This window comes from Onychostruthus taczanowskii, unplaced genomic scaffold (assembly GCF_017590055.1).
Source record: "Onychostruthus taczanowskii isolate IOZ18803 unplaced genomic scaffold, ASM1759005v1 scaffold9, whole genome shotgun sequence".
Lineage (NCBI taxonomy): Eukaryota > Metazoa > Chordata > Aves > Passeriformes > Passeridae > Onychostruthus > Onychostruthus taczanowskii.
The window spans coordinates 9955297-9969454 of record NW_024506993.1 but is presented as its reverse complement, the minus strand read 5'-3'; the positions used below and the strand labels follow the sequence as shown (position 1 = coordinate 9969454).

Below are 14158 nucleotides of genomic sequence, written 5' to 3'. Positions count from 1 at the left end.
TGCGGGAGGACAGGAGGCGGCTGGAAAACAACGCCCGCAGCCGAGCCCAGCCAGGACCGGCCCAGCCGAGAGGAGGTGCGGAACAGACCTTAAAAAAATTAAATTAAGGTTGGAAAAAACAAACAAACAAACAAAAAAAACCCCCACCACCACCAACAACAACAAAAACCCCGCACATATAAAGCCCAGGAAAAAGACCACATGTTTTAATAATCCCCTTTGCATCCAGACAGGACCGGAGAGGAGGAGAACTGAGCAGAAGTGCCCGGTTAGGACGGAGAGATGTGCTAGATAGAGGCTGAAGGGAGCCGAGAACTTGCAGATAACTAACCCGCCCTCGGAAGGGCAGGACCCCCGCCCTGAGCCCGGCCCTGCTGAGGCAGGGGCAGGAGGGATTCCCCAGCCCCTGTCCCTTTCCCCGCTCTGCTCTGGCGCTGGGCAGCGCGCTCCATCCCGGCCGGTCCCTGCCGGCAGCGCGGACCGGGAGCGCCCGGGCACCGGCCCCGCAGAGCTGGCGCTGCGTTTGTTTTCCACTCCCCTGGCGCTCGCTGTGTGAAGCAAATCCCTCGGAGGTGGGGGAGAAGCGGCTTCCGTGACAGCGGAGGGAGGAGGGAAATAAAATCAAATAAAACAAACCAAAATAAAAAAGGGAGAAGAGCCAAGAAAGCACTTGCTTCTCATCATCTCTCAGGGACCAAAGCCAACTCTTCTTCTTATGACCCCACGCTGCAGGGAGCAAAGGCGGAGAAGGCAGCGGGGGGCACCTCCTAACAAAGCCGGGTTGGGGTCCGGGCTGCCCGCAGCCCCTCGCCGCCCCGGGGAGCAGCGGGCTGCGGGAGCTGCCGGGGGCCGGGCAGGGCTGCCAGGGCCAAGCCGGGCACGGCCGAGCCGCAGCTCCACCAAAAGCGAGGAGCAGGAATGAAAGTTTCGAAATAGCATCCGAAGGAGCGCCAAGGACCGCGCCGAGCAGAGCTCCCCGCCTCGCATCAGCCCCCGATGGTGCGTCCGAGGGGCTGCGTCAGAGATGTGAGCGGCCCCTGCCCGCTGCATGGAGGGGGGTAAAGGCACGGAAACACCTCGCTATTTATTTATTTATTTATTGGAAGCAATGTATGGGTGACACCCAGAAGGCATCTGAGCCCTGACAAAAAACCAGACCACCTCAGGACCCAAACGAGAACGAGAAGAATGAGACAGCAGCCTTGACCCCTACACCGAGGGGAAGGTGAGCAGCAAGAAAGAAAACACAGAAAAGCCATGCAAGCAGCAAACCTGTAGATTACTGCAGGTCTTTTTTGCTTCACTGAGGACAAATATTTTACTGACAGCCATGCAGCATAAAGGCATCATTCTGCTTGTGTTCTTGGAATATTTTATTTCTGGACATGGAGAAGCAGGTAAGCAAAATAAATCTATATTGCCGTTCTGAAACAATTTATCCTAAATTTAGCAAGGGGATAGGGGATAGAAATCAGGTCTGTTTGTGAAAAATATATTGTGTCAACATCTTTATTTTAGATTTATTTTTACAAGGAATCTGTGTTAGTCAATATATACAAATGCCTCTTATTCCCTGCAATACCCAGCTTTACAGTTCAGTGTCCTTCCAAAGACTTATGTACAGGTTCATACACCCTTAAAAGAAGGAGTGTGTCATTATTGAAAACAAAAGAAAAGTAAGAAAGAAAGAAAGAGATAGATGGAGTGAGATATGCTGGATGTTTGTTTTGAGGATGAAATACTGCCTTTCTAGGCAGGACAAGAATGAAATGACAACATCCTTGGAAAGCATCAGTGTAGGAATCTGAATAATTCTCTGTTAACTTAATATTGCATAATTAAAAATCAGAGACACTGTTTAGGAAATCTTAACTGAATAGTTAACATGCAGAGGACAGGATTTAATTTGCATTAGAGAAAAATGGATTAAAACAGAAAGAGAAGCTGATTAGTTGTGTGTATACATGTGGGTGCACAACATATATAGGAATGGTACAGCTGTAATGGTATTTACATGGGGTTCTAAAAATACCTGGATTATGAGGAAGAAAAACTCCTTAAAGGAAAGGAAGCAAAGCATTGGATTTTTGTACCTTCTGTTGTTGTTTAATATATTTTTAAGTTCAAAAAGGATTAATTACAAGAATCAGGTCAGAAAAAAATAAAAACAATTATTGATGAAAAAACAGTTCATCCTTTGTGACTTTTCCACTGAGATACTGTCTTGGAATCTCTCCTCCTGTACAGGAAAGCACTCCAGTGGTTTAAATTTCACCTGTGTGCTCAGAGTATGAGGAGAGGAGCAGCACTCCTCAGGCAGTGATTGGAAAGCAGCTGAAGGCTCAGCTGTCCTGCCAGCTCCAGTGGCTGCAGCTCAGATGATTCCCTAGCTAGAACCCCTCTGATAACAGAGAGCAGATTTCCATAACCACAAGAGTTATTTTTTTTTAAAAACTGACCAGCTCATGAATTTACCATCCTGTCGTATTACCCAGCAACTCATTTGGGGAAGAGGCTGTCACAGCGTGACAGGGAATGAGGGCAGGGAGTACATGAGCCTTAATTCCCTTGGTGCCTTATTCTGGGCATTCCCTGGCTCCCCAGGCTAGGATGTAGGCTCCCTCCAGGATACATATGGTGACATGCAGCACAGAAAGGCTGCAGAGATCTCTGGTGAAGCTGCTGACACCATTGCAGAAGGCAGCCTGTTACAAACTAGCCTAAATCTGTTCTGCATCCAATTCACTTAAGAGAAAATGAGTCTTCAAGGAAACACAGCTCCCAGCTGGCTGCTTAGAAAGTGAATTTGCAGGGAGGGAGTGTGTTCTGTTTGGAGATAAACTCACTCAAAATAATAGTGTAGGACATAGTGGATAGCAGCAAAATAATTGGATATTGAAGGTGATGCTGCTAAGGATTCAATGTCCCATTAAATAAGTATTTGGTGTTTGAATAAAAGGTTGCACAAACTATCAGCCTGTGAAAGCACAAGGGTTGCCTGTTAATTTTTAATTCTTTATTTAGAGCTGAGACATGTACAGAGAAGTATGTTTTTGGAATATTTCATTATCCTATGGGGAGTACAAGGCGCATAACATTTGTGGGGAATCCAATATTTGCCTTCTGCTGCCTCTGTGCAGAAAAGAGTCTGGGTTGTCAAGATTGACTCCTTAGACCTTTCAACATATTGGGGAGGAAACACCCAAATAAAGAACCAAACACCTGGCTTATTAGGCTGGAGCAGTCAGCTTGGGTTTATACCATAAAATGTGACACTGGATAATCCTTCCCCTTGTCTGATGTAGGTGGAGGCATCATTCCCCTCAAAGCAACCCTGCAGTGATCTGAAACTCCTGCATAAGGGACACTTAGTGGAGCTGACAACAGCCTGGCCTCTTGCTTCAGCCCCAGAGCTCCCCATGCGAGCAGCACCTGGGCCAGCCCCCGTCCCAGAGGGACTCCTGGAAAAGAAGGTGTGATGTGGCTAAAAATGGCCACTTCTACCATCAAGCTTATTAGCAGGGCTTGGTTTCCTCTGTCTGAGGTTATCAGCTGATCTGCCAGTGGAGCTGCAGTGCTGGAGCCCACTGCTGCTCCAGGAAGGATGGGGACAGGCAGACTGCCCTGGCCCCAGCCTGGGATCTTGTTCTTCTCTCTATGCCTCAAGTCATGGAGGCAGCTCGGTTTCACAGCACATTCTGAATTTCACCTCTGAGGTATTTTGACAGCAGGCTCATTTAGCTCCAGTTATCAGAACTATTTTAGTGCAGAAATACACCAGGCTTCTCCTAAGGGGATGAAGATCTGCCAAACTTAGTGCATGTTGGCCCCACACAAACCAAAGAGTTGTACAGCTGTTGAAACCAGTGTTAAAGGGCAAAATTCTAGGTCTGACTAAGAAAAACTTGAGCAACTTAAGTCCCCAGGGTGGTTAGATTTAGAATAACATTTATAAGGTCTTCGTTATTAAGAAAAAAATTTGAACAGATATATAACAAATGAAATCCAGGTTGGACATATGTGCTGAAATTGCTCCATTAAACACAGAGCAGAAGATGCCCAAAGATTTTGCTCTTTCTGAGATATGTAAAATTTACTGTCCTGACTCACTGCAGGAGATTTGAACACAAAAAATCATAAATTTGCAAATGGAAAAGAAATAAAATTCTAATTCAAATCACTCAGAAAATATTAGGCATCTTTCCAGTCATATCAGCAGGCTTTGGATGAGTTGCCGTATGACCTTTCTTCTGTTGAGTATCCAATGGAGGGTGAAAAAAAATGAAGAAAAAAAAATTGAACCTGTTTTTAGTTAATGTCTACAATGCTTTAGTGCATTACAAGGCTGTGAAGTAAGAAGTCTCTGCTTGAAATGGTGTCCCAGGAATATCAATAGTATGACCTCCCCTGAACTGTATGATTCCCTAATCATCAGATAACACCATTGTTACAACACGTGCTGGGCATGTGCCTCTGACCTGCCACTTTGTGGCACAGCTCTGAGGGACCAGAAAACAAACAAATAAATTAATCATACCATTCATGGAACCAAGCCACCCTCCATGGAGTAAAAGCTAATCAACCTCATAATAACATGCAGTGCCCATGCGTAATCAAACTGTTTAATTCCTCATGAATTATTCAGTGAGTCCTCCTGGCAGTCGGGGTAAGTTGTGTGTTTGCCTGGCTGCTCTTTCTCTCCTGCAGCAGTCTCCCCTTGCTGTCCAGACTCTACATTTCATGTTGTTTCCACAGTGAGTGATGGACGGGCTGCACTATCCTTGCGGCCAAACAATGTTCTGCCAATTGATTTCTTTAAATACAAAGCTTTTAATCGACTGCAGATTTTGTTTTCCAATCTCTCTCCTTCTCTCAAACTCTCTTCTGCTAATTTGTACTTTGTTCTCCTCCCATTTTCCTAATGACACAGCAGTTCAGACAGGAACTGTTTATTGATGTTGCTGCATTAGCAGGCAAAGAAGATAAACCTTCTTTGACTGCTGTTCAGGAGAAAATACACATTTCTTTATTTTCAAGGCTCAGAAAAAACAGCTAAAAATTCAATACAAAGCTAATAGCCCATTTATGGGAAATACAAAAAGCAGCCATTCCCTTTGGAAAATATTTCCTTTTCTGCTTTCTCCCATTCTTGTCTGCAAAGCTCCCCCTTAATTTAGAACTCCAGCATCCCATTTCTTCTATGAAAGCTTTAGTGGCATCATCAATCAATAGAGATGGACTTTCTTTTAATTACATGGTATATTTATACATAATCATCCATAATCCAATAACATTTGTAACACAGATCCATTCTTAATCAAAACTAAGTAACCTGACTCTAAGTCAGAGCTAATGCTTGTTCAAAGCTCAGTTGTGAGACCAGTCCCACTAAAATTCTCTGGAGGCAAAGATGATACCTTTGTGCAGCACTGAGCAAAATCAGTTAATACTGAATCTACTTTAAACACAGAAATTGCCTTCCTTATTTCCAGCAGTTTTTACCAAGCAGGAACTTAAATGCCACCTGCAAAGACATGCTTGAGGTGTGCACTTGTAGTTCATTATATCTTCACTTACTTCTGGTGGTGCTGAGAATCACCGGCTCACTTGAAGGTGGGGAGCACAAAAGAGAACCAACAGAGCCAAAAATACCCATCTCCATTCCTCTCCAGATGGGTCTGCAGCTCCTCATGTCTGTGCTGGCACAAGAAGTTGTGGTGGGACTGGGGAGGGGCACTTCCATTCCTTTGGTCTGAGCACTGTTGGGTGCTCCTGTAATTCAGGCACTGCTGCCCTCTGAGCTCTGCCAGGCTGCTGGGACTGACATCACTGCAGTACTAAAAGAAAATCATTGCCAGCCAACACACTTCAAATTACCTGGAAGGTGGCTCCCATCCGTTTCTAGGAGCAGACAAGAGCATTTGTGGATGAGGGCCTTCCTTGCTCTCTGAAGTTTTAGGCTACCTCACACTGTATGTGAGCTAAAATTGGTCAAAGGCATTCAGTGGACATGCAATAACTATTTTGCGTTCTAACCATGGAATGCAAAATCCATGAGGTGTTTTCTAAAACTGTGTTCATGTCTGACCTTTCTTTCCTGGCTCGTGCAGAGATGTCATTGATGAACTAAGGACAGAATCAACTCAGAAGCAAAACTGTTGCAAGCTGAATACATTTTTTTACTTTAAACTTTCCTTCTGGAAAGAGGAATGTCCATCTCATCCAACAACATTTACAATCTAAGTACTTTCATAAGGTTGACTTAGAGACGCCCGCCTTTCTTTGACCTAACTTGATAATTAAACTAATTTTACCTAAGGAGAATCTGAATATAAATGGAGTAGGGATTTTAAAATTTGACCTAGAATGTTGAACTTATAGCTGACCTTTGAACTGCTCCACGATTACCCTGGGTTTACAGCCATCCTACGTTTCATTGGAAGGGTCATTTCCTGCAGGACCTAAACCCAATCATCTGACTTGTGACCTCTTGGATTAGATTTATGACCTTGCAAGGTCAGTCTTTAACTACTTCTAGAGTGTTAAGTTGCAAAGAGAACACTGTATGTCATTAGAAATGCAGTTTTCTCCAGTGCAGTAATAAGATTTTGGAATGACCTCTAATTCCAGTTCACAAGACACAACTGACTTTCAAACAACATTAAGACTTTGTACTTACCCCTACCTTTTCTTAATTTAGAAATAAGTAAATATATACATTGAAGATACCAAAAATTTTTCAGTATTTGCAAACTTGGCAAATAGAATGCAATCACCTACCTTCACGTCAAGGTATTTAAACAAAAGAGACACTTGATTTTCAGCTTTGCTACAAATTAATAACTTATTAGAAGCAGTAGAAACTCAACACTCAGCTATAGTAATACAGGTTTTCTTTATGTGTTCATATGTGTAATTAGTGTCTGTAACCTGTTAGGCAGGGATCATCTCTTTTCCTAATGTATCAACAGTGTCTGGTCCAGTTTGACTTTGCTCTCTGATTACCATGAAAACAAAGGCATTGAATAGATTCACTCCTTCAATATGGAGTTTTACTAGTGAAAGGAAAAACCACAAGATTTCTCTGGTCAACCATAAAATTCAATAGACTGGCACAATCATATTTTCAACAGAAATCAAAAACAAACAAGAGTTTTTCTGAAGATCATTTTCTGAGTTAGGCACCAAACACAAGGACTAGATTTATTGAGACACTATCCCAAAACTTTGTGTGAAAAGATGAAGCAGCTCTCCTTCAAAGGTGTGCTTTTAAATTTGAGACCCAGATGAGGACTCCAAACATTTCTGTTGTCACCTGGGTTGCACCGTGAGAACTACCTGAGAATTTCTGCTTGTGTTTCTTTTCCCTGTCCTTCAGACCCCACGAGGCCACGAGCCTTCCGCTGCAGCGGCCGCGCCTGCAACCCTCCCGTGGGAAACCTCGCCACAGGAAGGACACCAGTGACCACCACCACGTGTGGCCAGAACAGCACAGAGCTCTACTGCTCCTACCCCGACCAGAACCTCCTCCATCGCCTCTCCCCCGGCTGTGGGCAGCCCCGCTGCACCAAATGCAACAGCAACCAGCCCAACAACTCCCACCTCCCTGCTGACATGACAGATGATTTCTTTGCAAACCCCATCTCCTGGTGGCAGTCTGCCCAAGGGGTACACAGAGAAGAAATCAGACTGGACTTTGAAACAGAATTCTACCTGACCCACGTCATTGCTGTGTTCAAGTCCCCTCGCCCAGCTGCGATGGTGTTGGAAAGATCCCAGGATTATGGGCAGACTTGGAGGCCCTACAAGTATTTCTCTGTCAACTGTACAGCTACTTTTGGGCTCCAGGATGATCTCGTTGAGGAAGGCTCCATGTGCACTTCCAGGTACTCAGATGCAGTGCCCTGCACCAGAGGGGAGGTAAGCAATAAGTTTAATGACAAACAGTTCAGGACTGCCAGAAAACCAGAGAGGGTATCTCAAAGAGATACTGTGCATATAAATTAAGAGAGGTATCCCATCCCTAAAGGCTTTGTGTTAAGCAAATAACAGGGAAGAAGAGGAGAAATTATATACACATCAATTATAGAAATGCTTTAGCAAATTTCTTTTATAAGAGCTCACAGGATAATATGACCATTTCCTGATTGTACACTGCAAATATCCAAAACTTAACTAGAATTCTAGCAAAGTAGATGTAGGAAAACTCACATCTGTAGAGTCTGATTTATCCAAACCATTTTCCATTTAGGATGGCATGAACTGTATAATCCTTCTTTTTCTTCTCCATATAAAAGTTTTAGATGATTGGCTGACTTTTAAATACATTATTCGTCCAACTTCAATGTTTTCTTGCTTTCCCTTTTCTTGCTGGTGGTGACTATGTCTGATTGTACCAAGCCAAAGGCTACAGAAATGAAACTGCTTGGAAGCAGAGGTGGGAGTGAGCAGCCAGGATTCTCTATTCAGTGGTGAGAAAAGCCCTCCCTTGGTATGAATACTCTGATTTGTTTTTAAGCATATGCAAAGGAGTTTTTTTTTAAATAAATGTACAGTTGTTCTGATAAGTTCCTCTGACAAGAACATTAACTACTGATTAGAGTCTTTTCATTCACCAATCTTGAAACAGTTCAGATGGGAAAGACCATAAACATAATTGCTATAATTTTACAGACAAGACAAAGTCACAAAGCAAGATTACAAGATATTCCTATAATTACAATAGAGGTTTGAATCTTTTCATGTCCTTTCACTTCCTTCTCTCTTCCTCAGAGAAGTCACAATCCTTTGGTTTCAATGTCTGGAAGTGGTCAGCAGATTCAGCAGTAACACTTACCTGCAAATTAAACTTAGGTGTGAGGTGAATGGTCCAGATAAGCTTCAGAAAACCCAGTGTTTCAGCAGTGCACTTCAAAATTCACATGAGAAGAACTATACCTGAGGTAGGGGCACAGCAGTAGGGAGAGATTGAATTAATCTGCATGTAACAGGTTAAGAAACATCTCTGCATATTAGAAACCTGAAACAGATCATTTAAAACTGTCTTATTTCTGGAGTAGTCATTCTGCTGGTCAGTTATCATTATTCATTTCATGTCAAAGTCAAATGCAAGTCAAATGCATCCAAATGTCTTCTGTAGGGAGGTTGCAATTTGCCACGTCAAGAATCTCAGCAAGTAATATATTTTTCCATTCTTGTGTGCCTTCCAATCAAAAATCTGGAAGTACTTTGCAAAACCCAGCTAATGATCTTCAGCACACACACAAGGGTTCTGCTGCCATTTCACAGATGAGAAAAGAGCAGCACAGGAAGGTGAAGTGTTTTGTAAGACAGGACAATTCTGTTTGAGTGAGGGACAGAATACAGGGTCTGAGGGAAATGCCTCAGCCTCAAATACAAGATAACCCTTCCCTCTCTAGCACAGTATCCCCTGCACTATGTTGGCTTCTGTGCTTACTTAACCTTGGAGAATATCAAGACCATGTGCTGCTGCTACAACAAATCTGAGAAGTGGATGGCAAAAAATCAAATAATAAAACATTCATCCAACGCAAGCCTTTGTGATTACAAGTGTCAAAGTGATTCTGTCAATTTGGGCAGCAGCTACACTGAAATGAGTATGTGCATACTTAATCAATCTGTGGCATGGTAGGAGATGTCAGAAAACAACAGTAATAATAAGAACAGTCCTAAATTTACAGGTTAGCCTTGCAGATCCCAAATACTTTCATGAACATGAATTGAATCGGTGCAGAGGTCACTTCCTCCATGGGAGAAGTGCTGAAGCTTTAAACAGCACACAGGAATCTGTGTGGCAACTTAACAGAGGACAAGACAAATGCTGTTTCACAGCACATTAACACAAAAGGGTTGTCAAGCTCTGGACAGACCTTACCTCTTAATCAATCCAAGAAATGTCCTCCCTATGGCTAGGGTGCAGAAGCACCAAGTTTTCAGGTCAGCAGTATGACATAGCAGATTCTTTTGTGAACTGAAATAAAGGAAGGCAGAGTGTAGCCATTTACAGTGACACTGCCACTGTCACTGCAGGTCTCAGGGGAGCTTTGCCCACACGCCTCAGAACTGCAATTTTACACCTTGTTTTGAAGATGTCACAAATGTCACCAGGACATCCCCTAAGCACTGACTCAAGTGACTTTGAAGGCAGCTGACTGAATCCCCACCAGGATTTTCTTCAGTGTTCTTTGCTTCTTTTTCACCTCCACTCTGACCTACCCAGTTACTGATTCTGGCTAAGCCTGGATTGCTGAGGGGCTCACATCACAAGCTGACAGCACCTCTGAAATGATCAAAACTGTTCCAACTTAAGTGCTAATTAATGCTCTGACATAAATGTCAGTTTTCTTTACTGAGGGGTTTGAAGTAATTTTCACCACATGAGACTCAGGTTATTCTTGGGTCCTATTCATTCTGAGAACAGACACAAATTCCTTTTTTAACAGGGCATAAAAGGAATTTTAAAAAAATTAAACCCATGCTGGGACACATCATGAAACAAGATTTCAGGTCAACCGGCTGCCAGAACTGAGAATGTAGGTGTGAAAGGAGAAGATGCTGGAGCTGCAGTAACCTACACACATTTTTAAACTGAGATGCATCTAATTCAGCACATTCTGGCCACCAAGACCACTGAAAGAGATTCTTCCTAAAAACAAGGCAAAAAATTTGTCAGAAGAGAAAATTTTAGGAGACTAGGATAGAGCAGAAGACATTGGGATGAGTGACATGACAATGTCACAGCAGAACATAAGTTAAGGCATATCCCTTGTCTCTGGTAGATTGTCCCTTATTTTTCACCTCTGACAGGTCACATATCTCCATTCCATCTCAGATAAGATACATCTGGGACAGAAGGCATTGGGGAGCACCTCATATAGACATGCAAGAAGATTACTCTCTAATACATCTTTTCCATTTTCTTTTACTCAAGCATTTGTTAAATCCCTTACTCCTGTTCAATCCAGAGTACTTTAGTAGACAGAATCTATCTGAAATCCTAGGATCCTCATCATTAGTTCATGAACTAAAAACAACACCACATCTTCAAGGTCTGTTCATCATCTGTAAGTCCATTTACAGGGAATACTGGCATGGAGTCTTATGAATCACTTGAGACTTTTTACCCATTTGTCCATCCATCTGTCCTTCTAACTTGAAAACACTCTACTGTATAGTCATGAAGCCTAAAATGAGCCTTCAGGTCAGCTAGCATACATTAAAACTTTGGCCTAAACAAAAGGAGAAATTAACACAGCATTGCATCAGGCATCAATGTGAGTTGCAGTTCAAACATCATGTGGGGGGAAAAAGGGGCTGAAATGTTTGAACCTGCATACTGACAGCACGTGCACTCGAGGATCTGAGAGATTAAGAGCACATTTTTAATAAACTGGAATATCAGGAAATGAAACAAATGTTCTCCTCCATTGAATGTGAGGTTTGCATGAAAGGAAGACATTAGCATGCAAAGTGGGGTGGAACACTGACCTGCTCATAACCACCAGGCCCAGAAGGAGACCCTTCCCCTACTGGGTCGAGCTAGTGGAAGGGAGTTCTGAAGCAAAGGCTGGTTCATTTATGTGAGTGTCTGTGTGACAGATGACACCAATGAAGTGTGATATAATAAACCCATTACTGGAATTCACTGGGGGCTGGAAGAATTGTGTATGCCTGAATTAAGTAACTGGTTTCTATGGCAACATGTTAAGTGTGCCTTGCACAGAAGACCTGTTCATTCTCCATTTTGTATCCTGTGGTGACCTCTTTAGGGACAGAAGTCCCCAGCAGCGCCTTTTGTCAAAGATGAGTGGACCCTCTGTAGCTAAAAGACAGTTAATCACTCTTCTAAACACACTCCTCTTGGTGAATGCCAGACCAGGACAGGTTGTGATGGGTGCAGTTCTGTCTGCTTCAAGAGCCACCAGGATGTTCAGAGAGGAGTCAGAGTCAGCCCTGTGGAAGGTCTTTTCTTCTGCACTGGCACTGAAGCTCTGCTGCCCTTCTCCATCCACGGGGACCTCCTGAGCAATGGCTGTGGCACAGGGGGACCAACTGCACCCAAGCACCAAGGCCAGGAACAAGGCTCTCTGTGGGATGTATGGATCCTGTTCCAAGGACCTACATTTCCCACTCTTGTTTCTCAAGCTTCCCTTTTACTGCATTCATGCCAAACCTTTTGATAAACAAAGTATTCCCTGTGCACACACACACACACCCACACCCCTCATTAAATGGCAACATCAATAATTCAAGAGGTCACCACTGAGGCTTTGGTGGCTTCTTAGAGTTCTGATCTCATATGGCAGTGGGGTCACTGGAAAGAAACCTGCTCAGCACATCACAAGGTTGAATTCCCAATAGCTAAGATTCAAAGACTTGTGTTTGAATTGATTCAAAGTCTTGCACTTCAGTGAATTATCCAACAGTCACCAGCACTGGCCTCTGAAAGTTGCATGACGCTCAGGTTATTCCAATTTCCAGCAGGGTTATTCCAGCTTCCATCTGGAAAGTTTCCAGGAGGGATTAGTCACTAGCGTAGGTAAGTGCCTGATTGGTATGACTGGGTCTGTCTGTTCAGCATTTTGTTTAACTTGAGTTGCAGAGCAGACAGAATGCAGAGGCAGGTTGGGAGGAAGCAGTTAACAGCAGCAGGGTAAACAAGCTGACAGCACTGCCAGGCCCTGCTTCCCTGGAGGAAGAATTAAGGGGCTCAAGGATTTGTCTCTGAAGGGAATTTGAACTGACTGAGACTAGCCCAGCAATCCCATCCCTGGCAAGTGAACTTGAGGAGGGCACCAAGTGTCCTACTCTGACCTGGTTTGTAATGAACCATTTCAGAAATGTTTGCAACATTATAAATCAGCCAGAAAGACACAGCAGTGGGGTTTATTAGCATTGCTTCTGCATTTTCTGAACATGCAAGGCAGCAGATACCATCCTATTTTTTCTTCTCACCATTTTTTATAAAACCTTAGTGGAGTTCCAGCCATTGCTTTTTTTAATCCAGGTTTCAGGTGTGAAGAAAAATGTTGCCTAAAATGCTATGAAATGTAGTAATTTATTGTTGTAATTTTCAAACTCCAGGCAAAAGAACATTTAAATATTTGCTCTAGAGTTGCCCACACATCACAGACATGGTGAGATTATACATTTAGCTTATTCTGTTCATGTGTAAGATTTCAGCCAAGACTAAGAGATACAAATGGCTCCACTTACAAGAAATGGATGCTCTCCCGTGAGAACACAGCTTGGTTGACATGAGTTGACACTGATGGTGATGAGGTGTTTTACCTTTTCCTGACAATCCAGCAGACAGTGAAATGAGTCTCCTGTTCTCAGCCCAGTTCCCAGTCAGGTTGTTGATCACAGAACTCCTTGTACCACCCTTTGCCATTTCAGAGCAAGCACCATCCCTTGTAATGAAAAAGGACACTGCATTTCGTGGGAGAATGGAAATGTCCTCACATCCCCACACAAGGTGCTGCTTCATAGAAAGGAAGGAGTTTTGCCCATTCCCTATATACAGACTGAAAGCTGAAGGGTTTTCTGTCAAATAATCTAGATTTTGTGTTCCAACTACATTACCTGCCTCAGAGGGTACTGCTTCTCCCTACAACCCTTGCCTTTCTACATGGATGTACATCTGCAAATAACCTGAACCTACAGAACACAATTTGTTTGAGGAATAGAAAAAGTCTGCATGGCTTTTAGATTTGCCTGACTTCAATTATGCCATAATCATATTAGCAGCTATGCCTAAATATTAATATTAAAATGCCACACCAGCTGGATTACTGGAATAACCTCAAAGCAAATGCAAACTGAAGGCACATCAATCCTTTCTGATTTGGAGAATACAGAATGAATTTAGGATGCCACTGTCTTGGTGGTAGCTGAGTTTAGCCAGATCAAAAAAATTTAAAAAATCAAAAGTACAATTTTTTCTTTAACAAGCTACCATATTCCATACTGGTTTCTAAGCTTTGTTCTCTGGAAGGACAGAAAAGCACCAGATCTTGACTAAAAAACACCATTCTATGAGTTGTCAAAATAGACCTTCTAATGGCTGGAAGAAGAGTTAAATTTCCTCAGTACTCCAAACAGTAAATCAGAAAAAAGACTACTGTATCACAAGATA

At 43.0% G+C, this 14158-nt stretch overlaps 1 protein-coding gene across 1 annotated transcript in view; it reads left to right on the top strand.

Moving 5' to 3' along the window:
- The first annotated feature begins 477 nt into the window (after positions 1-477).
- LOC121347397 (netrin-4-like) overlaps positions 478-14158 on the top strand; it is a 45688-nt gene continuing 32007 nt past the window's right edge. Inside the window, exons 1-2 of the mRNA XM_041426043.1 lie at positions 478-1397; positions 7379-7920. Of these exons, the coding sequence (XP_041281977.1) occupies positions 1331-1397; positions 7379-7920 (609 nt within the window). The 5' untranslated portion in view covers positions 478-1330. The remainder of the gene's footprint in view (positions 1398-7378; positions 7921-14158) is intronic.